This window comes from Vitis riparia, chromosome 4, assembly GCF_004353265.1.
Source record: "Vitis riparia cultivar Riparia Gloire de Montpellier isolate 1030 chromosome 4, EGFV_Vit.rip_1.0, whole genome shotgun sequence".
NCBI classification, from domain to species: domain Eukaryota; kingdom Viridiplantae; phylum Streptophyta; class Magnoliopsida; order Vitales; family Vitaceae; genus Vitis; species Vitis riparia.
The window spans coordinates 8,976,536-9,003,890 of NC_048434.1; the positions used below are offsets into that span (position 1 = coordinate 8,976,536).

A 27,355-nucleotide genomic window follows, 5' to 3' on the forward strand; every position below is an offset into this window, starting at 1 on the left:
AGGAGCTCCTTTTCTGTTACATAGCTTAGAAGAAAGAGCCCGTGATGTTTTCTGTTAACATAACATATCATTCACTATAATGTAAATCATACATTCAGGAAATGACCTCATTGTGTATTTTCTCTGGAAATTATGATAGTCTCTTCACATTAAAATGCCAATTTGTCCAAAAATGGCATGCAAGGCACAAATGACGATAGACTTTAAATCGTGGAAAAAGTTGTATTTTATTATTAAGAGTTTTTGTAAAAAAAAATTTTCTTTGTTTCTGGTTTTTGCAGTGAGGGAAGGAACCTCATCAATTCGGGCAAACTATTTTATGATTGTATACATTATTTATGAATATTGTAGGATTATTGCATACCAGAAGATTACAGACTTACCTGTCATACCGGCCTTTACTTGGACGCTTCGCTTCCAAGTCCAAGCCTGAACCTGGAGACCTACACTATCTGTAGGAGAACAAACTGTGAAAAAGTTCTTGGAGTGGAGGAAAAAAGGAAGAAAGTTGATCAAGACAATTTATAGTATATGCTAATGGTTGAGAAAGCATGACAAATTGATTACAAAACTTTCCTAACACGCAGTAACTTTTTTTGTACAGACGCGTATATTCACAGGACACATCATGTCAAGTATTGTTGAAGACATTGTGTCAACTTCTGAAATGTGACAGGCTTTGATACAAATGAGTCCATACCATTCGCGTAACACTCATCTGCACTCTCTGAGAGGGCGTTTGCTGTCATCTGCATTTTTTACCACTACTTTTGTTAACGGATAGATGCATATATAGATACATAAATGAGATGCAAATAACAAAATTTAAAACAAAACAAGTTTCGCTTTGAAAGAAAAATGTAGCCTAACATTATGAAAGTTGAAATTGCTAGCTTTTATTGTTCTAGTAATAGCAGTTGTTCTCAACTCACAACCAAGGTCTTAAACCTTGATATCAGGAAAGAATGGGGATCCATTGACAAGAAAGCATCCAGAGACATGTGGGCAGACTTGGAAAAATCTAAACCCTATCTCAGCTGAGAAGTTTACTTTGGATTGTCAGATGTCTCACAGATGGGTTTTTTCATCTTGACCTCACCAAGAGAAAATCTCTCCCATCTACCAGGTTTGTGTGTGAGGATGTGTGCATTTGGTTGTGTGTGCACTTGGTTGTGTGTGCATGTGCAAGTGTATCACTGATAAAACATTATGTTGTTTGGCAAAGCAAAAGATTTAAAGCATCTTTGGATGCAGTCACAAGAAATTTTATCCCATTAAGGTTTGAGCAGAAAACCAGCCTATTCAGATTAGTCTTATCCTGGACTAGTAAACAATGTGTAGGATGATGAACAAATATGCATTCTTTGATGAACTGGTTAAAAGTTAAAATTTCAAACTTGAAAATTGCTGTTTCCATCAACCCTATGCCACCTCTGTGGGAACAACCAAATAAGCAAAGATGGCGATGCACGTAAAGGTTTCCTCCTAACTCAACAAGAATACAAAAAGCCTATAAAGTTTATGTTAAAATAAATGTGTAACACATGGAGAAAACATCTACAGTTCAATGGAAAATTTACAGATAAAGTAACATATAACAAATCTCCAGTGGTTGTGGGAGCTGAAGTGCTTACCGCAATGATAGGGACCCGCTTTGTGGCTGTCATAGAATCTTGGCCATTTGGTAATGAATCTGAAGAACATGTAGATGGCTCAATTCCAGCCTTTACTGCAGCATCCCAATTGCCAGTTTCTTCAAAAGATCGAATTATTCTTGTAGCTTGAAGGCCATCCATCACAGGCATACATACATCCTGCACACAGTATACAGTTTTAGAACTTTTATACTCTTATACACAAGAATTAAAGAGGAGAGAGAGAGAGGCAGAAAGTACAGAAAAACAGAAAATGTGCAATTGTTCACAGATGTTATTTCTCAGCTATTTAATCTTTAAACTGTATTTCTAACCTTCATATAAAGAAGAACATGAGATTTCTTCACGATCCTTGCATGGGAGAAAGAATATCATACAGATAAATAGGGATTTTTCCCATTACAAAACCTTAACACCACTACTAGAATTTTAACCAGGACCGATGAAAATATAGGCATATCTCTGGAATTAAAGGCATTAATCATATTTATGTTCACCAAAGATGAATCACTAGCTCATGATACAAACACATTAGGAACTAAGTAAGCACCATCAATCTAAAAACCTCTGTGACTTGAGGAAAGCCGTAAGGGATCCATGTCTCTGCAGCATGAAATCATGTACTAGAAAGGAGAATGAAGGAATGACAATGACAATGTCAAGCACTTGAGGTTCATAAAATACATAGATATTGATGGGATGTCACCATAAAAGAAAAAAGAAAAAAGAAATCTTGGAATTAATAGTAGAAGTTGGAAACTCTGAAACTTGCAATCACTATAGAAAATCCGCAAAAGTTAGCTAATGAAGAATTTGTAGGCTAAAATATTAAAAATATAAGGCATGCATAAGCATAAACTTGACGCACTTACCATTTAATTTATCATTAATTAAATGAAGTAAAATCCACATAGGTTGTAATAATTCCAACACAAAGAAACATCCCATTTTCTCCCTTTTCTTGACATGCTCTAAATCTTGAAATGTCCACAAATTGTAACACAGAATATAAATTAATAACTTATATTAGGTCTCACTAGGTAAACAATGTTGGTAGTAACTAGGATAGATAAAAGGTTTATTTGACCATCTTTTGGAACATCGATAAGAAGTATACACAAATGGTTCTTGCATAGGTATTAGAAGAGATTTTGCCTTTCCAATTTGCTATATTGCTGCTAGCAACTCTTCAGTCTTCCAATTTACTATTGTCTTGCATGTTTGACACAATCAGAATAAGGCTCATGATCACAATATTTAGTAAATTGTTTACCACGAAGGAATCAGGAAAGTGCAAAGGCAGAAGCAACTGCATATGTTCACATTTCACACTGGTGATAGAGAGATGGAGACACAGAAAGTGCATCTATAGATAGATTGAGACACACACACACAGAAGTTTGCCTGCATAACTCACCACCAAGAAGGAAGACGGGTGGAATTTAACAATGCAAAATGATCATTTCAAGGCCTCACCATAACCTAATATTTTAAAAATAAAAAAAGATTATATCAAGGTGGTTCTTAGATTTGAATATGAATGGTATCAGTAGCTCCCTGGAAATAGGATTAGGAGGATCATGATCCAATATAAGTGAAGAAAATTTATATGGATTATATCTGATACAGCATGATGTCCTTATCTGGAAAGGAACAAAGATGAGTCCTCACTTCCAATAAGAGATAAAGGAAATGGAAAAGGGTTATGCACATCAAAATGATCTCTTAGATTGGATATGAATGGTAAAATTTGCTTATTGCAAATAGGATTAGGAGGTTCAAGATCCAATATTAGATAAAAAATTCATATGGCTTAAATCTGACACAGCATGATGTTTTTATCCGGAAAGAAACAAAGATGAGCTTGGCTTCCAACTAGAGATTAAAAAGGAAATGAAAAGGATATGTGTATCACTCTGGAGGAGAAGGATTTTACTCTAGACCTCATCCCTATATCATTCCTTGTTTCAAAATCACTGAACATTCAGTGCCTAATCTCCTTTAGTTTTTATTCTAAAATTTAGTATGAGAAATGTTTTTGATGTGGGAGGAAAGACAAAGGGAGGATGCTAAAATTTCAAAACATTCATAAAAATATGATGAATGTTGACAAAAGCCCAAAACATTAGTAGGAGACAACTAATATGGACATCATGAACCAAAAGTTTTGGATTGTAGAAATTACCATCAGAATGAGATCATAACTACGGCATTGAACTGCACGAACGGCTTCAATTCCATTATTCACAACATCTATGGTGTGGCCTAACTGCTTCATCATTGACTGGGTCACCATTACATTAATCTTACTATCTTCTACAAGAAGGATCTTAGGCTTTAATGTTGATTTGGGTTCTTCTGGACTGCTGCTAGAAGTGCACTGAGAGCTTCTTTCAGATATCTCCAGCCTTACACACATCTCTGGAGCCTCACTTGTTTTTCCCATTTCATCTACTTCTTTGCTTACCTTTGAGTGATTAGTTGAACCCGTACTATGATTATGGACTTGACCATTGGCTTCATCTTGACATTTTTTGCCTCTACCAACTGCATTATCATTATCAGGCTCTGCATTGTGCCTTAACAAACTTTCAGGTTCAGATAATGTCTCTGCAGCATCAACTACTGAACATGCGTCTTCAAGAGATGTCATCTCTTTTGATGTGACCTTATTGAATGGGAAAGAATAGGAATCATCCGAGAGCCCATTGAGCTTATGTAAGCTGTCATACCCAATATTATTTGGTGGTAGTTTTTGGGTCCTGCCAGATCCACCAGAAGAGAATAGTGAACCCAGAGTGCGTGGGTGGAATTGAAAAAATCCAGCATTTTTATCATCTGTTGAGGCATCGTCATCAGCCATATCTGAGAGCTCATCAGGATCATCCGAATGATCACTTATCAGTGAGACCTTATAAGGTAGAATAAAAGTAAAAGTAGACCCAGAGTGCTCTCTGCTGGACACAGTCATATGCCCCCCCATCAGCTCAACCTATTCCAAAAACGTAGAAGCATTAGGAGCATATTAGGAGTGCCAAAAGCATATCCCTACAGTACAACTTTGGATCAAATTTGTGAAACTTAGAACATATTAAAAGTGAAATGGAAAACCAACATTAATTGACAGCTACTATGGCTCACCAGTTGTTTGCAGATTGCCAAACCCAATCCTGTCCCACCATACTTACGAGCATGATCTGCACTGACTTGCATGTATTTTTTAAATAAAGTAGGTAAGGCATGTTCTGCCACACGACAAAGAAAAACATAATGAGTACTCTTTCAATAACAAGCACTATAAAAGAAAAGGAAAAAAAATGGAAAAGGTACTTATAAGATTCAACATCTTCATGAAATAAATGGCATTTACAAAAATCACCTGGTATTCCAATTCCAGTGTCATATACATCACATCGTATCCACACAGTTGTCTCAAGTGGGTGAGAGTTCTCTTTATCTTCCTGCTTTGAATCATCATGATTAATGGGGTCTATAGGCTCATCATTAAGTGCATGATTCTGAGTATGAGAACCTTTTGAAGTGCAGCTAGACTGGGATGGGGATAAACATTTCTGTTCTTTAGGTATATTTGCTGAAACTGTTGACTGATCATCAATGAACATTTGAGGACATCCTTCTCCATTTCCAGAGGATGGCTCTGGTATCACATAAAGGTTTATCCCAACTTTTCCTTCATGGGTAAACTTCACCGCATTGCTGCAGGGAATAGAAACTCATTAATTTGAAACACATATAGAAGATATTCCTAATGAATACAAGCAAAAAGGTGCAACAAATTTGATAGGCATTATGCATGGTACAAGTTTATTTGCAACTAATGTTTATAGTTGCAACTTTCAAGTTGCAAGATAATCATTCCAAATAACTCGGATGCTATTTAAGTTTCTTTGGTAAGCAAATGTTTAAATGGTACATAGCAAACTGATGTGGTTCGAGACTCCAGAGAAAGAATTATAAACCCTGTCATACTGTTCCATAACATCTCTGCTGTTACTGTTTTACAATTTAATCCACCATGTTTATGTCACAAGTCCAGAGAAGCAAATAATTTTTGGGATTAATCCTTGATGTGGGTGTTTCTCCCCACTATAACTATTAAAGCCACCAATTTGATTCAGAAGATTTAACATATCAAGAAATGGGCCAATTATGTATTAACTATACCTCACTTATATGTATTCTATGATCTCACAGCACTGAAGAAACAGTAGACCACTTTATCCATCATGGTTTAATTCTGTGGGCGTTGTAATATCCAAACCCTTTTACATAGGATCAATCCAAGATAATGAAATGGTTACTTTTAGGATTCTTCTTTTCATCAATTTCACAGTTCTCTCATTTCTACACCTACATTATGAAAGCTGTACTTCCTAGATCCTCACTCCTGCTTAACAGAAGTGTAAAGTTGACTCCTGCTCTACATTCATCAACAATAGCTATATCATTAGCAAAAAGCATATACCAGGAACTCTTCTAGAATATCCCCAGAAAGTTCATCCATAAACAATTCAAAGAGAAAAGGATGATATTAAAAGCTATTTTTACTGTCTAGCCAAAAAGCAAATGGCTAGGAGTTTATTTTGTAATCTGTCATACTGAATAAGATATAGATAAAATCTGCAGAATCATAAGCCCTACAGAATTAGTACCTAATCAAGTTGGTGAGAATTTGTCGAATCCTTAGGACATCTCCAGTGACCTGAAATTGATAAATGAAAGTCATCAATTAGTACATAAGATTCTCTAATAGGTTTGCAGATATGAATATGAATATCTCCTCTTACTAGGACATATATCGAGGAGAAAAAAAATTCATAAATTAGATTTGATTTACTAAAAAAACATCATAGAAAGACGGGAAAATCATAGATAATGCTTCAGACCAGGTCTATCTAAATATTTCATATTTCATATAAATTATGAGATACTGTTTAGTAATATAGTGAAGTTCTCACCTCAAGAGGAACGTCATCCGCAACATGTCCTTCCAAGGTCAGTATCTTTTGCAATGACGCAGCAGCAGTTTGGAGTACATGCTTTACTACCTCTCTTGGCCGGAATTTTGTAGCTTCCAACTTCATAACTCCTAAAATAAATGGAAAGGACATTTCAAAATCCTAGAAATTTTAAAAATCCTAGTTACATAACATCTCTGACTTTAGCAATTATTGTATTCAACAACTAAGGACAGAAATGAAAAACTTGGAAATGAACTTGAGTGTCAAACCTGATTCAATCATGGGAAATCTTGATTGCCATAATTGTATCAGTAAGAATTTATATTAATATCAAAAAGACTAAAACTTCAAGTTGAAAGACAATAAACACTGGTAAATCATAGCATCAAAAAGGGAAAGAATTTCAAACCTGACTCAACCTTGGAAAGATCAAGGATGTCATTTATAAGTTGAAGGACCAAATCTCCTGAAGATAGCATGACATTCAATAGTTGTCGTTGGTGCCGGTCAAGGTTTGTAGTGGCAAGAATTTCAGCGATGCTAACAACCCCAGATAGAGGAGATCTTATCTCATGAGACATGGTGGCTAGCATCTGTTTTGCTCGCATTGTCTCCTCTGGAAGAAGCATAAAATGTAAAACTGAATAAATTTGGAGCTCCTAGACCTGATTGAACAGAAATCAATAACCACTCAAATTTCACCGTGTAGATGAACCTGTTATATGAATTGTTTTGTTCAATTCTGTTTCCTTGGCTTTTTGTACAGCTATCTCCTCTCGAATTTTCATCATCTTTTCTCTTTTCCTTACCTGTGCAAAATCAGGAAGACTATATTATTTCTCTTTTATAAAAACAAAGACCACCCATTTACTCTTAGATGAAAAAAACAAATGAAATCTTACAGTTAAAAGAAAGAGGCAAAAAATTTACAAGAAAACAGAAGGACAAGAATTAAGTAGTACCCCTAGTGACCTTGCAAGAGGTTTTCCATTGATAAAAACTAGAGACCCATAATTGCTCCATTACTTGATGCAGAAAGAAATAGATTACTTGATAGACCCACAGCATCCATCCTTCTCTGTTGAAAATGATCAAACTATCCTTCATCTTGTCCTTAATTGATGCTATATCTGGCTTCCTAGAAATGAATGCATAGCTTATTCTCAAATTACAAGTTTTTAACTCATCCATCTTCACATTCTCATTTCAGCTATGCTAATTTGCTGAACATACTTTTCCTTATTTCCCAACATTCTAAAGGTGGATCTTGAAGCTATCTTGCAAAATTTCAAATTAATGGATGCTAACGATCAAACAACACTCCAGAAGCAGTCCTTCCCTCTAACCATCCTATTCCATAACTATTTCCCCATTTCTACATATGATTTTACTGAAAGTACATCATACATAATTATAGTCCAACTTATCCATAAATCTTTACATTCTAAAATTATCTCCATAGTTATATTAAAAATTAATCCTTTTTCTAGTCTCATCAAATAAAAAAACCATAGGACCTAAGCTTGTACTAAATAAAAAGGAAAGGGTGCAATCCCAACCATTGATGAAGATCTAGCCTAGTTAGGAATTTAAATCTCTTCCCCTACAACTTCTATAAAATTAGTTAATGCTCCATCAGAGATGTCTATCATCAAATCAATATATCAACTAGCTACCACTGTCTTTTCTAAACTCCACTTCCATCTCTAGGGAATTCAATAGTATGGTTCTTACAAGCCAAAATATTATGTGAATATCTCCCTTCTTCTCTCTAAACCTTTCCACCAATCATCTAAATGAGTAAATAGCTTCAATGGTTAATCTCCCTGACATAAAACCAAAATGGAATTCTGATAAACTTGTTTCATGGCTTAGTTTTTTTACTCTCATAGTTTCAGAGTAACCAATGAGCTTGGTTCCACTGCAGTTAGTAAAAGTTTAAATATTTCCTTCTAAGAACATTCTTTGTGCAATATTTGACTCATCAAAAGACAATTAGCAATTCAAGAAAGAAGTAATCTACAATGTGCAAGAGGATACTTTGCAAAGGTTTTTTTTTCAGGGAAGAGAGCAAAACAGGCTTTTTGAAAGATCAAATAAAAATAAAAAATAACATCATCTAACTTGAAGATCACTATTATAATTAAACAATGTCTAAGGAAGGGTCATCACAGTCATACCTTGGGTTTATTGGGCACCATAGGAAATCAAAACATGTAGGATAAAAGGAACCTGTTTACCCCAAAGGGTGTATTCAAATGAAAATTTGTACAGAAGATGTGTTCCCAAGTGAAATACTTATGAAGGACCTTAATAACAGGATTTAGCCTTAAAGAACTCAGTGTCAGGTGAAGTTAGCTGCCTTATCTAGCAAAACTGAACTCGGTAGAGTTAGTTGGAGTTAGCTGCCTTATCTAGCAAAACCTGGATTAGGTATCTCTTTCACAAAATTCAATTGAGTTTTATGTCATTAAATATGAAGAATAAACACAATGGCATTTCTAAATTAAAGGGACAAAAGAATAGGAATTAGATATAGGAGACGGGATTCTGAGAGGTAATAGACATCGGCTGTAGGATATAAAGTGACATTAGAAACAAACTATTTCCCTAAACTAGTTTTGCAAGCCTGCAAGTTTTCTAGCTCTTAGATTTTCCAGTTTTAATGAGTGCCCTGCTCTCTTATCGAGTCTTTAAATATTCTTAAAATATGAAAGCAAATAACTGTTTAGCTTCATTTCAGAACTTCCAAGAGGTCCCCATTTCAGATGGGCGTGCTTTCCTGAAACTCAGGTGTTTCAAAACTTGTATGAACATTAAGGTTATTCCTATATTTGAATTTCACAATAAAAACAAATGGCCTATGGACAAAGAAAAATCAATACTGGTAAAACATGAGGCATGAAAATAAAACTTGAATGTAACCAATTCCATGATTTTAGGGACGGCCATTCCTCAACAATCAATAATTTCTCTTACATTTAACCGAATTGGTTATGCTACTCTTCCCAGATTCATTAAAATCCATGATTGAAACAAAAACTAGTGAACCTTGTTCTTTTGGAAACCACTGTTGCTGATCAAGCTACAAATGCAGTATATAAAAGAAGCTACAAATGCAATATAGAGCCATCCCTCACAAAAAAAAAAAACAAAAAACAAAAAAAAAAAAAAAAAAAGGAAAGAAAGAAAAAAAATTACATAAGGCCATGAAAATCTAAACAGAAGCTGAGTATTGAAAGATAGTTCACCTGATCAGTCACATCCATCCCCATGTAGTTCACACCAATTGTATCACCTGCCTTGCTAAAGACAGGTTCCACATAAATCAAAAATGTCTTTGAACCAAATAATTCAGTCTCGAATGTAATTTCCCTTTTTGCAGGCAATCCTCGTTCCAAGACCTCTTTCTTGAATTCCTGAGATTCCTTCACACCAGCACCAGTAAAAATCTCCACGTCTGTTTTTCCTATGATGTCCTGAAAAAACATCAGTGAATTGAGGAATGTCTCTGGAACTTGATGCAAACAATTCTTTGAAGAAGGAAAAGAAATAAAAAACATACTTCAAAGCAGAAGAAATTCTCAGGGTTGGATGGATAACAGTTACTAAAGATGCAACTTGCAGACAGAAATATAACTTACAGTAATCTTATCAGGAGTTGGATAAAAATTTTATTGGCAAGTACTTACCTCCTCTTGCAAACTTGGGAAATGATTATAGATGAAACGATACCGCAGCTCTTTATCCTGAAAAAAAGATTATGGATGACTGAGTCCCTTATAATTACAAGATTGCATCCACAAAGATTCTAGTTATAGAAACAATAAAAATGGAGAGCATTAAATTAAGGTATACATTTAGATCCAAGATACCAAAGGAACAGGTATGTAGCATTGGTGAAGTTCCTCATTCAATAATGATAAGTTTTTGAAGTAGTGCTTTAATCTCCAAAAGACTAGTCAAGACATGTAAGCAACCACATGCATGGTAACCCACCCACTTCATTGATTAGGTGTGAATGTGTGATGAATAGCTTTGCAGTTGCCACCAAGTATCACTGCTCACTTAGGGACGTTGGTAAACAACTAGTCACTTCTACATACCCTACCTTGACCACATTGATCCATTTATAAGTCACCTGTGTAAACCATCATCTTAACTACACTAATCCATTTTAAGTAAATTCCTAAAGGTTCATAATTTGAAGACGCCAGACAAAATACAACAATTGCAAGCATGGATTAAAATATCAGTAAATACAGATATATTGATACTTGGATTTTACTGATATATCGGAAATATCAGAGAAATATCGGTGGATATTTTGACAAAAATATCGATGAGGTGAAAATTATTTAAAATTCACAAGAATGCTTGAAAAAACTCCAAAAAAATAAATGATAAAATAAGTAAGTAATGCTAATTTTTTATAAAAATTTGATAAATATTATCTTTAATCATACATATAATATTTATCAAATTTTTATAAAAAATTAGCATAAATTTCTTTAATATATTTATATTCATTTATTTTAAAAATTAAAATACTTTTATTAAAACATATTTTATTATATTTTAAATAAAAAATTAAATTGATTTATATAAAATATTTTATTTGAAATTTGAATTCTAAAAATTTATTACAAGTGACAATTTTTCTATTAACATTAATTTATTTAAATAATTAAAATCATTACTAATTTATCTTATCAAATTAATTTTAATTTATAGAATATTAGGACTTCATTAATTTTTTTATATTGTAGCAATTTTTGAGTAAAATTATATTTTTAATATTTTAAAATAAAAACATTTAAAATTAGATAAAATTAACCGGATTAAAAAAAAAAAAGAATGAAGTGATAGTAATTTTTTAAAACAGCATTAATGAGATAAATATAAAAAGTAGTTAAAAATAAAATGATTATATAGATTTAAAATATAAAATAAATTAAAAATGAAATATTAAAAAATAAAAAAATGATAAATATTTAAAAAAAAAAAAAAAAAGCTTTTAAAAAAAATCTCCGATATTTCCAGATATATCGGCGATATATCTGATATATTCTCCGATATATCCCATATATTCGCCGATATATCTCCAATATTTTGACAGGCTTCCTCCGCTTTATCGGTTCCAAACCGATATTTTGGCAATTTTCTCAATATTTTTCCGATATTCCTCCCATCCGATAATCAATGCTCAATATCCTTTCGGGGCCGTCCAATATCCGATATATCGGCGAAATATTGTCGATAAAAACCGATTTTTCAATCCATGATTGCAAGCAAAGGAAAAAGTTCTCCAAAGACCCATAACAGAGGAAAAACAACAATTAGATGAAAACATTACAACTCAACCATTTTTCTGTGAAGCTGATTTATCATAGATTGACCTTGAAATTGATAATATAACAACAAAATTGATCATGAATCTTGTGCTATTAATCAAGGGTAAACAGTCCAAATAATACCTGGCCATTATACAATTATGTAACAGCAACTTTGAATTTTTAAACTAAAACTAGAAATTGCATCAAATATAATCCAAGGAAGCACTTAGCTATCACCCACTAGATACACATCATATAAGAGTAAAAATAATCATTCATGTGATCAATTATGTGCTCTCCCAAAGATCAGAAACTAATTACTAACAGCTTAGGCACGTTTGATTTTATGAATTTAGAATCTATCAAGGATTCAAGCTACAAATGACTTCCTGCTTTTAGAATTATCTAATACTTAGATGTTAAAAGATATGATATACTGCAATAAATATATCCTTGTGCATGAATTAAATATGACTAACTGAATTGTATTTAATCAAGGACATAGAGAATAGCACACCTACACCAACACAAAGGCAATCCAGAAACAAAGATTAGCACAAGCAATTTAGAGGCTAATAACCACTACTATTATAGTAATGAAGCCTGTGGAAGGAAGCAGTTCTAGTAATTCAAAATTCAATATAAACTTATAAAATTTCAAGAATTAATTCTTCCCCAGTAACCAAATTATAGTTAAAGTTGAAGTTTAAACCATCGAATAATTTGATACATCTGGATTTGAACTCCCCTGAATGGGTTCTATTTCCAGATTGAGTAAAGTTCTAAATAAAGTTTCAACACCTTGTCACAGGATCGATGAATAATGATAATATAAAAAGTAACATGATACTTCTGGATTTGAACTCCCCTGAATCAATTCTATTTCCAGATTAAGAAGAGTTCAAAATGAAGTTTCAACAAATTGTCACAGGATTGATGAATAATGATACTATAAAAAAGTAATATTGCAATATATTAATGACAGAAAGAAAATGATAGGAAATTGTCAATTTTTGTTCCAATAGAACGATACTAGATTGAAAAGAGAGAAAAAGGGGGACCTCAAAAGTTAACACAAGCAAAAATTATTAAAAGACAGGTGAACTTAAGTGCTAGACTAATGAAATTGATGAACTTTGGCAATGAGCATAATTTACAACAAGATGTGATTTATCATTTTAACACAATGAAGAAGCTCTGAGAAAGAACCAAAATGGAGAAATATTAAGCAAGCAAGCAGCCAGAGGGTTTCTTGGGCCATTAGGCTAATATTTATCACAGTCATATCACAACTTCTCACAAGATAATCAGAGTAGAAGGAACTTTAATCTCATATAAAGACAGGTGATAACAACTTCAATCAGGAGACATTCTTTGACAGAAAATGCCAGGGAAAAATGCTGAAATGATTTTCCAATTTTCAGAATTCATGGAGCATTTATGCAAGAAGAGGAAAGACAATTACACCAGAATAACCATAAAAAAGATCCAAAAATGTTAGTGCAAGAGCAGCAAGCGCATATATTTGATAGTGGCTTCTTTCATCCTCTAGTCAATTCTCACGGCCAGCTTGACAACCGTCAAAAAAAATTTTAAGAGATAATTTCAGAAGTACAACTATTTTGTTGAGTACAAGCAATTCATCTCTTGGAAAGAATATTGGATCAAGTGACTTAATAAACATTGTACATCCCACTGGAGGCATGAAAAAAGTTTGTATATAATAAAAAGGCTCTTATATTGCACAATATTGCACTTGACAGTTTCTTTTGCTCTATGGACAGGAAAGTATACACATGGAAGTATTGTTTTGGGTAGAGGAAGAGGAGGGTGTCATGTTTATTCTCTGTGTGTGTATGTATGTTAGCCATTTTCTTACATTAATTTAATCTAGATGTGAACACATTCTACTCTGTTTCTTTGCCCATGCCATTCATATTGTAGCAATCCATGCTGTTTTGAGTTTTTACAATCACAAATCCCACATTAGGACGATAAAGTTATATAATCTTTCTTCCAGAATTTCTGTGCCTGTTGCCTACATTAGTTATGCAAAAAACAGAAGGAAATAAATTATACAAAATATACAAACAAATCCCACATTAGGAGGATAAAGTTATATAATCTTTCTTCCAGAATTTCTATGTCTGTTGCCTACATTAGTTATACGAAAAACAGAAGGAAATAAATTATACAAAATATGCAAAAACATAAAGATCACATGCAGGATAATTATCTATTTATGTTAATCCACCAAGTTCATTTTACACATTGCATCATGAAATCATTATACAAGACAGAAACTATCATTGAGTAATCAAGTCTGCCACAGCTAACAGAGAAATATAGCATGTATATTCATGTTGGGATAGCATCAGGTTCACTTAATGTGACAATTAAAATTTCTTATGAACTTGGTTTCTATTTATTGTGGTATTACATCTTCTGATTTTTATATGAAATTGCATCTAGCCAGCCAAACAAAGACCTTAGTGTGAAAGAATTCCTTCCTCTTTACTTTACTTACAAGCCACTGATAGTCTGATCAACTTCCAAATCATCTAAGCTTTTCAGGAAGCCCATAAGCCTGAAGTTAACTCATCAAATGAGGAAGAGAACAATTCAAATAGTGCAAGTTGTTTAAAAGCTTTTCAGTCTCAACAACCCAAATGCCATAAACCAAAGAAACAACATTACATTATTGCAAAGAAGTGCAACAAAAGATTCATATTATCTCTGGAATGGGTTACCTGATGGCCAATAACAACAGGTGCATTCTGTAGAACGAAATGTAAGAAATTATCTGCTCTTTTCAGAATCTGGGACAGTTCCTCCACTGGGGATGACTGCCTTTCCAGACTTTTTATGCTTTCCTGCACCTTCTCCATAAGCATATGCTCTCTCTGGACACTTGCCTCTAACAATTTCTCTAAATGCACAGCTCGCTGCTTCCAGTATATGACAGTGTCATATTCAGCATCTATTTCAAGTCTTTTATTTTGAACAACAACACTATTTCTCCTCCGTGGAACTTCTTGCCATATATCATAAATGTCATCCAGTATAGAAATTGGACGTTTGTCACCACCATATCTTTCTTCAACAAATCGATGCTCCTCCAATATCTCCAATTTCTTGAGCTCAACTTCCTGCCTTTGTCTGCTTAGATTGTCGAGCTCTTCTTTAAGAAGGCGCACAGCATTTGCCTGCTTATACTCCCAATTCTTTACGAGATATGCTAGCTGAGAGGATCCCTTCTCACTGTAATTGGTTAGCTCTAAAAGGCGCTTAAAATCGACTATAGAAGGCTCCTCAACAATATTAACCTCTTCCAACATATCTTGATCTGCTCCTGGCCTATCCATATTGAATTGGTTTCCAGCATCATTCCCAATGTCTTCAGGCCACATAGAGTGGAGGACCTCAACATCCATTTCCTCAATGCTATCATTCTCCATCTCACAAACCATGAAAACAACTAATTTTGTACACCCAATCTCACATATACAACATACATGAAAATAAAAATGATTCTAAAACTGAGTTTGAAGCTTGATTATGTGCCTCTGGGCTAGGTCTGATTTGATTCTAGGTAAGATAACAAGTTCCAGAATACTAGAGAAGACCTGAGGACATAAAAAGTTTCCAGAGTTTCTGTTTTATGACCTGCATGAGAAAAAGAAAAAGGGGAAAAAAAATGGGGAATGATGTCATACATCAACATTTAAAAATTAAAAATGCAGATCACTTAACATAAACAATATATGATACCACACAATTTTTTAACAGTGAAGAATGTGCAAAATCAGGTGGTTATATGATGAAAGCAAATTAAGCTCTAATTGTCATTAACATAATGGTGATAGTTATGAAACAAGAATTCCTCAGTTTCAAATGTCCACCTAGACCTACGTCTGTTCATTCTTAAAAGGCAAACCCTATGATCAAGAACTTACTTCCCAAATAGAAGTGCACAAACTGAAAACTACAAATCAATTCCAACAAAGCCAACCCATTTAAAATGGAAAAAAATAAATATATGGGATAGAGATTAATGAAGCTTAAGAACAGCATGCTAGCAGCTAGCTGTCTTGAACAAGCTGCTCCTCTGGAAAAGGCCATAAATGATCAATTTCTGACGTTTACTCTAAATTCAAATAATCCATCTTCAATGAAGCAAGTACAGATCCCACAGGAACAAGAACATAGCAATAATTATCAGGGAAGCATCATTGATTGTGGAATAATAAAATGGCCTATTTGGCCGTCGGTAAGATTTATAGGAAAGAGGAAAAATAAATTATGAAAAGTATTTAACTGTTACATGTCACTATCATCAAGATGTCTTTGTTTTGTAAAACTGAGTTGCAAAATCCAAAATCCAAAAAAAAAAAGTTCCAAACTAGAATTTTTGTAGATAAAGGACTGATTAAACATAAAACTAAATATCAATTTCTTTCCAAATGTGGAAAAAAAACAAAACAAAAAAACAAGAACAAGAGTGAAAAAATCACCACGCCTCAAAAGAAAACTGAAATCAATGATTATATCGCATTCAAACGATGGGGAAAAATTAAATTGAAAAAAAAAATGGGGAAAAAAGCTTATAAAATTTAATGGAGACTTTAAATTCTGGAGATTCTCAATTTCCAACAAAAGGTTGCAAACAAAAATCAGAGATTCCCGCGCAATCAGAATAAGAAATGGCAAACCGAAGATGTGCAGGTCAACAAATTCAGTAAATATCCAGAATTCGTATCAAATTCTGTCATTTTTAAAATGAAACAAAGGCATTAAACTATCTTTTGCATTGAAAGAAATACTGAAAATCAAAATTCACTGAAAATTTGAAATAAAAAATAAAAATAAACAGATTCAAAACATCATGGTTCTCAAAAAAAAAAAAATCTGCCATTAAAAAAAGCCTGAAGTCACTGAATTACTTCACATTCAATAAAATCGAATTCAATCCAAACTCAATACACCAGACCAGAGATCCAGCCACCACCGAAAGAACGACTCAAAACACAACCGGAAGTCAAACAATTCGACCAACACCAATGCAATGTAATCACACCATAATTCACAAGACAGAAAAAATTCGGATAAAACCTCACTTTTTGAGATTCAAAGCCACCAAACGACAACTCAACCGTAAGTCTCGGAATTTATGTTCCTTTTCCTCTCTAGATCTGAAGCACTGAGAAGTCAAAGCCTTATTGCAGAATTTAGAGAGAAGCTAGAGAGAGGAAGTAGAGAGAGAGAAACTGCATGTGACTGAAAGCAAAAACAAAAATGTGTGTGGAGAGAAGAGAACTCTCTTAAGAAGCCATGTGCTCTGAGTTTTTTTTTCCCCTTATTTTTTTAAAACACTCCTTTGTTTCTCCGTTACCTCCGAGTTCCTCCGTTTCCCGCAAAACTTTCTCGAGAAACGAATTCAATTCTTCCAATCACACTCTCATTGCAGAGCTTTTAGAGAGAGAAAGAGAGGAGAGAGACAGCAAGGGCATTTTGGAAATTTTCATTTTTTAAAAAACATAAAAATGGTCGACGAAGTGTCTGTTGTTCCCCGCCCTTTGGGTGGTGACGTGTTGGGGAGGGCAGAGCGAGTGGAGTTGAGTCGCGTGGCGGGAGTGTGAGGCTCTCTCTCTCTTCTTCGCATCTACTGCACCTTGTGAGGAAAGTAGAGAGAAAGGGTCTGCGGGGAATCTTATTTATAAGCTCGATTGCGAACACAGGTTAGTTTAATTAATTAACTTTTGCTGGTACTTAAGGTTTGGGTGAGTTAGATTTTAACCATGGTTAAATTATGTCTAATGCTTTTTAGACCCATCGCCCTTGATCATGTTGACCGTGGCTCGAATCAACGGTCCACAATTATTTTTTAGTTATATCATTAGCTACATAGTGAATAAGGTCCCCTTTTACTTCTACATGAAGTCTAAAAACTTTTAATTTTTTATTCAAATAAAACATCTTACAATAATATTTAATTTTAAAAAAAAATTATATATTTACAATTAAAAAAAAATCTTACAATAAAAAATAATAAAATATTTTAAAAAAAAAAAAGACCAACTTCCTGATGTAAAGTTGTTATGTTGACAGATGTATATATTGTATTCCAATAAACGTGTAGATGGATGATGGTCTTTTAATTATATTGTAGATGCTCCCATGGAGTGGTTGGTATTCTAATTAAATGTGTATTATTTTAGTACATCCCAAAAGAAAATTAACCAAAACATATATATATAGAGTTTTGGTTTTATAAATAAATAAATAAAGGGGATAGTGACCATAGTTTATACAAGTGAACAACTCAGCCATATTCTCCCCTCATCGCTCTGGCATTTGGGCTTTGTCTATTACATATCTAATTCCCCATGTGACAGAGCATGCATGCGTGCCACGTCATTGATAGCGTGCAACGTGGCAGATGAAGAGTAGCGATACGTGGCAAGGGGCTTTTATAAAAGTGGGAATTTGGCTGGGCTTGCCTGCCAGGTAACATTGGTTCATCAGAGGTTTCAAATATTAAGTGAAATGATGAAGAGCATAAGCCAAGTCGACGTTTACAATTCAAAGCAGAAGAAAATGGTCCTGGACGAGTCAATTTACAGATGGGGATGCCACGCTTCTCCAATTATCCATTGTTTTATGGTAGAGATAATGTTTTTTTTTTTTTTTTTTTTGGTAAAAATCAAAATTTAAGTTCAAATTATGATTTGTAAAGAGTGTTTTATTGCACAATGCATACTAAATAATATTTTGAATTAAAATATTTTTTTTGAAAAATAATATTTTCTTTACTTTTATTTTTGCCTTTTTTTCAGGTTAATATGAATAATTTTTAACATATATTGTTTATTTTTTAAATTATTTAATATGTTTAATAATTCTAGTTATAAAAACTTTTTGATAATGTGTTAGTGATTACCTGCGAGATTTTTCAATATTCTTAGTTTTAAATTTTGGTTTAAAAAAAAATTGGAAGAAAAGTATTTTAAACCTTTTTTTTCTAATTTTTATTATAAAATTTTAAAAATTAAAATTAAAAACATGGAAGTGTTTTCTCTAAAAATGTTTTTTTAAGAGTTCGTTTCGTAGTAATTCTATAAAACGTTTTTAATATTTTTAATACTTAAAAATTTTTATTATTCAAGTATTAAAAATGTTATAAACGTTTTCTAAAATCATTCACAAACGCATTCTAAGAGTCCATTTGATAGTGATTTTAAAAAACATTTTTAATTTTTCTAATACTAATTTTTTATCATTTAAGTGTTAAAAATACTAAAAATATTTTTTAGAAGCACCCTCAAACACATTCTAAGAATTCATTTGGTAGATATTTTAAAAAATGTTTTTATCATTTTTAATACTTAAAAATTTGTATCATTCAAGTGTTAAAAAAATTAAAAACATTTTCTAAAATCACTATCAAAGGCACTTTAAATCACTCGTCAAGTGTTTTTCTATAAAACACTATAAAAATGTGTTTGACAATAATTTTGAGAAGTATTTATTACATTTTTAATGCTTGAAAAATAAATATTTTTAAATATTAAAAAAAACTAAAAACACTTCTAAAAATTACTATCAAATACACTTTAAGTGGTTTTTTTTTAAATATCTCCTAAATTTAATCAAATATTAATTTTTTATAAAAATACTTTTTAAATTAAAAACATTTTTTAAAATCACTATTAAACCTATTTTTAGTAACATTTTTTTTAAAACTTCTTCATACTATTCACCATTTTTAGAAGTAAACGATGCAAGAACAAATTGTTTTTTAATTGTACTAATGTATAAGATAGCGTCAACTCTATGAAAAAAATAAATCAATGATAAACATTAGAATCTGCAATTATTTTTAAACAAGCTTTAATATATTCCTAAGGAACCCATCATGGAAATTTATTAATATTTTCTAGTCAACTTATGGCTAGTTAATTAAATTAAAATACACATACATTTTGCAAGTAGCCAACAAGAAAGCAATGTGTCTATCATATTATATGAATATTACAGCAAGTTATGACCATCATACTTCATTATGTCTTGTTATTATCCACTCAATGAGTTTGTACTCCTTGTACCATTTCCAAAAGCCAAACATGACCTTAAGTTCCAAAATCTCTACACAAAAATTTAAAGCAATAAATGTGAATTATAGTGGTAAAGACTTAAAAAAAAATTGACTTTGAATATATTTGATTTCAAGAAAATTTGAAGGAAAAAGTAAGAAAAAAAAAACGAAGAAAAGAGAAGTATAACAAAAGAAAAAGTGAAAAAAAAAATTATATTAATAAATTATTTTTATATGCTTTTTTAAATTTATTTTACTTATTTTGACTATTTGATATAAAAATTAAATACTTTTAAAATATATAAATTTCTAACTAATTTTAATTATATTTTATTTTAATTTTTTTTTATTTTCATAAAAATATCAAATATAAAACAAAATATTTTAAAATCAAATATAACTAAAATTAGTTTGAAATTTATGTATTTTTAAATTATTTAATCTTATTATAATAAAAAGAAACAAATGAAATGAATTTAAAGAAACATATAAAAATAATTTATTAAATTTAAATTAATTTTTTTATTTTCTTTTACTTGATTCTTTTTTTGCTTTTCATCTTTATTTTCTTTCCTCGCATTTTTCTTTAAATTTTCCAATAACCAAACACAATCTAATACTTTTCAACAACTAAACATAACCTTCATATTTAAAGTTTTACATACGAAATTAATAAAAATGGCTACTTTGATCTCATTGATTAAACCAACTTTAAACCCGCAACAAGCAGAAATGTACATGGCTTCGGATATTAAATTATTAATCATTTGCTTTAGTGCATCAATAGCAACTAAAGCACACAATTACAAAAAGAAATAAAAATATATATTTAAATGAAAGGCATATAAAAACTATATCATAAGAAAATATATCATATATACCTACCATTTTTTTCACTAAAATTTTTTAAAATATAGTTTATGCGTGACACGTTGTGTCAAGTACCACGTCCTTTTAATATATACTTCCAAAATATGATGCTAATCAGGCTAAAATCAACGTCACTTCCAACTATACTATATAATTTATAAGCTAAAGTTGGATGAGATTTGAAAAAGGGGTTTGACACCTTGTATTTCTATCTTACTTTATTGCTAACCACAGCTTAAAGTAAGCTTTTATTTTCAAATAAACGACACGAGCGGTAGAGGCTTTTTTTAGTATATGGAAAGATGATGAAGGACGAAGGGGAGGGATGGAGGGATAAGTGTGAGAGGCAACTTCCTTAATACACGGATTTGATAATTAAGGACTTTGATTAACGAGATGCAGTCCCTTTCACTGGCTTTGTGAGAGGGAGACTTGGGGGGCTTTTAATTATAATATGAGCAGTGATCAAACAGAAGCATTTGAGAATGCAACGGTGGTTGTGGCTGACATACATTGGAAGGATTGAATCACATGGGTAAATTTGTAATTTTTCAAAATTGATGTGTCTTATCGAGTAATTTGAGACTATTTGAGCCTTGTTCTTTGAACTTGAAAACATATTTGTTATTTTTTTAGATGGGAAATTGTTTTGAGCTATTTTTGTTTATTTTATGTGGATTATATTAAAAAATAATTATATAAATATAAAAAATAATTTTTTCTAGTACTCACGTCCCTTAATAAGTTGGTTTTGGGATGAAGATAAAATGGTTAGGGATGAGTTCAAGGTATCGACTTGTCATAGGCTATTATCAAATATATTATAAATGTTTATAATATTTCTTTAATTATAAAAAAAATTTATTTTTAATATAATTAAAAAATTATATTAAAAAACGAAAAAAAAAAAAAACAGATGCAGCAAAATAGGTAAAGATATTTATCATAAATGCCTCTTCCTGTTAACATTTTCATTGAAGATGAGACTAAGATTAGGATGGTAATTTTGCTTGAAAAAGCAAAAAATTATTTTTTTTTAAACTTTTTTTTTAAAAACATTTCCAGACAAATCCATTAAGTTTTGCTTATTTATGTTTTGCAATTAGACAATATGAATTGCAATGTGACAATATCCATTCCAATCGGAAAGACAAGATAATATTTATGTTTTATTTTCAATCTATAACATTAACCATAACACCCTAAGAATATGTTTGGTAGTAATTTTATAAAGTGCTTTTAACATTTCTAATACTTGAAAATTTTTATTATTCAAATATTAAAAATATTATAAACGTTTTTTAAAATAATTCTCAAACGCACTTTAACTTTATGTTTAGTTATTGAAAAAAAAATAGGAAAAGAAAAATAAAAGATAAAAGTGAAGAAAAATAAAAAATAGATTTAAAAATAATAAATTATTTTTAATTCATTTTTAAAACTCATTTTATTTATTTTTCCTCTTTTAAGTAAAAACCATATAAAATAAAATTGTAATTATATATGATTTTATTTTGTATTTTTTATAATAAATCAAATATAAAAAATTTATTTGATTTAATATTTTAATATTTTTGGGAAATCAAACATAGGGCACATGAAATTAAAAGAAAAAAAATCATTAGAACAAATCATCAATTTTAATTGTAATTATTAAAATTATTTATAATATTTTTGAAAATAAATTAATCTAAAATGTAAATGAATGTTTGTGATTAAAGCCTGACAATCCTAGTACAAAATTTTTATATATTTAATAAAATATTATTATTGTTATTATTAATAAGACTAATCCTTTAAAAAATAATAGTCGAACTTCAACTTCAACTTCACTTGTGATTAAAGGCAACAAAAAGATGGAAGTTGTGGCATGAGAATCTTTTAACCCATACAATTTGATAAGAACTTTGCATGATATATTTATGAAAAATATTTAAATATGACAATTTTTCTACTTGTTTTGTTACTTGGGGCAACCGACCACTGCACTCATTCATATAAAAATTTACACGTAGGTTTACTAACATGGCAATATCATATGACGACGAATCGTAATCAGATCCGAAAAATAAACTATGGTCATATAAGTTAAAAAATTCTCTTTAATAAATCAAAATTTTGTACAGTTATTGAAGACTAGAGATGCACATGGTGATGGGCAAATCTTCATGCTTACACTAACGTGGCAAAAACTAAGTGGGTAATCAAAGAAATGGGTGGAGGTATGTGGTTGGATTATTTTCATGCCTGTATATATATACAGATATAAAATGAGAGGAGGAGAGTGACACATCACCACAACTTCCTTTAGGTTTGGAGCCTACCCAACAGGTGCTGGGCATCGGGTGTGGAGCCCATATGCTCTACATTCAGGACAGCTAATCCATTATCTCTCAATCATAAACAAAAAGGAGGGTTGGTTGATGTTGATGATGATGCCCCCTTCTTCTTCCTCCTTTTTTTTTAAAAAAAAAAAAAATTAATAAATGGGTTTAATTATTTTGTTTTATTTCATTGGAATTATTAAATTTATTTGTTTATGGTGTGGGTGTGTTGGGTGGTGGCGGGGAGGAGGGTCGAAGTGGGGCATGCTTTGTATTTGTTTAGGAAGAGAAGAGGGGTGCCATGTTCAATGTTGAAGGGGAGGTCAACTCGTATGGAGTGTCGTGGGGGAAATTAAAGGGATTGGCGTCTTGAGTGAGGCATTGGGAAGCTTCATGCTTACTTTCCCCTCTAGGCCCTCTACCCTCTATGTTTATGAATGGGAAAGTTGTGTTTTCATGGGCCAATATGGTAATAATATTGTTTTTGGAACCCAGGTTTGTGAAATGGGAAAAACATCTGTTAATGTGGAAACTTATATCAGTTTCATGCACTCTGAGCTGGCTGTGTTTTTTCTACCGAGCTTGCCCCTCCAGGTACCCATTCCTCTCATCTTTCTACACTCTGTCACGGAGGCGAAGCAGAGGTTCCCACAAGAAAACCCTAGCGTTCAGCCGTTCTTTCTTCCCTCTCTCTCATTTTTGCAGCCATTCCTCTCATCTGTCTTCACTCCATCACCGAGGCGAAGCAGAGAATCTTGTATATTTTTCAACAATTTCTCTCATTTAATTTCTGAAGCCTTTAATCCCAAACTCCAATCTAGTTTTCTATCTTTAGCCCCTTCTCCTCTCAAAGTCCTAACCATTTGAACCCGATCATCCCAATTTCGTCACCCCTTCGGATCGAAGAGGGTGTGAAAATTTGCAAAATTTCACACATTTGAAAGTATAAACCTTTACTTGAAAACCTGAATCGAAATTTTTGTTGCTTGTGGTAATTGTGAAGAACCAAATGGAGCACTTCATTGAAACAAGGTCGAGTTAAGAAGACGGCTTGAGGAGGGTACGTGTTGACTGAAAATCTGGTTTAGGAAAGCGAACCGGAATGGAAGCGACAACTCTGATATATTGGGTTCATGAAGAAGAATCTCGTGTTCTTCTCATTGGATCACATTTTTCTGTAACCTTCACATCAAATGTGAAGGTAATTAATTTGTATTTAGGGTTGTTTTTTTTAATATTTTTTTTGTTTAAACTGGAGCAAAAGAGTGATTTTCGAGTGGTTGTTGTATTTGCAATTTTTCCTCCATTGGTGAGGGCATAGGTTGAGGCGAATGTCGATTTTAGATCGTATGAGCGGCTGTTCGATCTCAATACTTTTGTGTATTGGAGACTCATGAAATGGAAAAATGTTGTGGACATATTTAGAAATTGGGTGGAAAACTTGTGTATTTATTCAGATTTTTAGACTGATGGTAATAATTGATGAATATAATTAGGCAATATCATATATTGGCGATTAAAATGCATAAATTATGTGTTGGTTAGTAGAAATTGTTGGTAGTGTTTGTGAATTTGTAATGTTTGTTGGAATTTGTAGTGTACATCTTTTGTCAACGAAGACAGAATTGTTTCATCGCATCAGGTACTACCTTAATGCAAAACATGTACTACCTTAATGGGCTTGAGGTACTACATTAATGTACATCAGGTACTATCTTAGTGCATATTTGAGAAATGTTGTTGTTGTGTGACTTAAGACACAATTAGTTCATTTCATTACACATTGCAGCATGACATTGTTATGTTCTCATAGGTTACTCCATCGGTGGCGTATGTAATCATAACAAATTTCATGTACTACCTTAATGCACATAAGGTACTACCTTAATGGTCTTCAGGTACTACCTTAATGTACCTCAGGTACTACCTTAACGCACCTGCGAGAAATGTAACCATTTTGTGGCTTCAGATTTTTATTAGTTAATTTCATTACCTATTGCAGCATGACATTGTTATGTTCTCATAGGTTACTCCAACGGTACCTTATGTAATCATAAGAAATTTCAGGTACTACCTTAATGCACATAAGGTACTACCTTAATGGTCTTCAGGTACTACCTTAATGTACCTCAGGTACTACCTTAACGCACCTGCGAGAAATGTAGCCATTTTGTGGCTTCAGATTTTTATTAGTTAATTTCATTACCTATTGCAGCATGACATTGTTATGTTCTCATAGGTTACTTCAACGGTACCTTATGTAATTATAAGAAATTTCAGGTACTACCTTAATGCACATAAGGTACTACCTTAATGGTCTTCAGGTACTACCTTAATGTACCTCATGTACTACCTTAACGCACCTCAAGTACTACCTTCACGTGTTGAGATGGGCTGCTGACCTGGATACCTGGAGGGGCAATTTCGGTAGAAAAAAAACAACCGGCTCAGAGTGCATGAAACTGATATAAATTTCCACATTAACAAATGTTTTTCCCATTTCACAAACCTGGGTTCCAAAAACAATATTATTACCATATTGGCCCATGAAAACACAACTTTCCCTTTATGAATTGCCACTTGAAGTCAAAATTTAAGAGAAGGAGGGATGGTTCTTGAAATCGCTTCCTTCCATGCTCACATGATTTGGTTTAATATATCTACATATTAAAGCTTATTGGGTGACTCCACAGAGCAATTTAACATAACCATTAGAAATTAAATGTATTTTGTTAACCGTTTTTAAAAATAATTTTTTATTTTAAAAATAAAAAAATAAAAAAATAAAAAATACATTTGATAATTAAAAATTATTTTATATTTTTCGTTCTTAAGAATAGAAGTAATATACTTTTAGAGAATATTTTTTAATTATTTTATATTATTTTTATTTGTTTTATAAGGATTATTTTAAAAAATAATTATATAAATATGTAGAATAAATAAAAATAAAATAATAGACATAAAAATTATTTTTAAAACTTATTTCAAAATATTAAAAACAGATTAAAAACATTTAAATTTTTTAAATAGGTTTTTATTTGTAAAACATCATAGAACAATTTTAAAAAATTATTAAAAATGATTTTTCAAAATTATTTTCGAAACAGTTACCAAACTAATCTTAATATGTTTCATTGTTCAAATAGTTTTCTTTCTTTTAAAATGAATCTTATGAGCTTAATTCTTTTTTTAATTGACTTTCAAGAACTCGGAAACTCATTTTAAGATTGAGTAAGAAACTTAGTTGCAATTGGAAAGCGTTTTTTAAACAGTTTTTAAAAATTGCTATTTAATGTTTTATAGAACAAAAAATAATTTGAAAATTTAAAATGTTCTTCACCTATTTTTTATGTTTTTAAATATATTTTAAAATTAACTTTTATATACACATTTATTTTAAATTATTCTCTACATTTGTTTAATTATTTTTTAAAACAATTAAAAAATATTCTCCATGGTATTTTATTTTAAAATATAGACACATCATGAAACATTTTTAATATAAAAAATGTTTTTTAAAAAACAGTGTTCAACAAATTTTTAAAAACACTTTTTAAAATTTGAAAAATTATTTATAATATTTTTTGGCAAAATATTTAACTAATTCCATTAAAAAACACTTTTAAAAAATATATTTCTAAGAGAAGCTCTTCCACTAAAAAGAAAAACTTCCTCCACACTCTATATTTTTTATTACTTTTTCCCCCAAGGATGCCCAAATGAAAATTAGGAAAAACAAAGGGACTTTGCCATTAGAAACCAACTGTAGACGTAAGTTATGTAAATGATTAGCACAACCGTAGACCGTAGTTTCACTTTTAGGCAGAGAATCTAATTTGTCACTGACTCCACGTGGACCCCATTACTTTATTCATTTTTTAATTTTAAATCTCGTCACCTCAGTATGTGGTCAGGAGCTGACGTCAAGTCTCTAATTTTAATAGCTTAAATTAAAGTAGAGAATATGAAAATTAATTTAGCCTTTGTTTCAAAATGATATTGTCCTTTTCTTTTTCTTTTTCTTTCTTTTTTTTTTTTTTTTTCCTTGTTGGAAGGTAACAAGTGCTAATGCACTTTCCTCGAATGTTTA

The 27,355-nt window shown here is 31.6% G+C and overlaps 1 protein-coding gene across 1 annotated transcript; it reads right to left on the reverse strand.

The window, feature by feature from the left end:
- Positions 1 to 487: 487 nt before the first annotated feature.
- Positions 488 to 17,636, reverse strand: LOC117912007 (histidine kinase 5). Its single transcript, XM_034826409.1, has 13 exons — positions 17,091 to 17,636; positions 14,724 to 15,639; positions 10,330 to 10,386; positions 9,889 to 10,116; positions 7,353 to 7,446; positions 7,047 to 7,253; positions 6,635 to 6,765; positions 6,329 to 6,378; positions 5,035 to 5,372; positions 4,797 to 4,900; positions 3,841 to 4,647; positions 1,635 to 1,814; positions 488 to 749 (listed from the first exon to the last, which is right to left on the reverse strand). Exons 2-13 carry the CDS (start codon positions 15,441 to 15,443, stop codon positions 627 to 629), a joined length of 3,039 nt encoding a protein of 1,012 aa, XP_034682300.1. The 5' UTR covers positions 15,444 to 15,639; positions 17,091 to 17,636; the 3' UTR covers positions 488 to 626.
- Between the last annotated feature and the right edge of the window lie 9,719 nt (positions 17,637 to 27,355).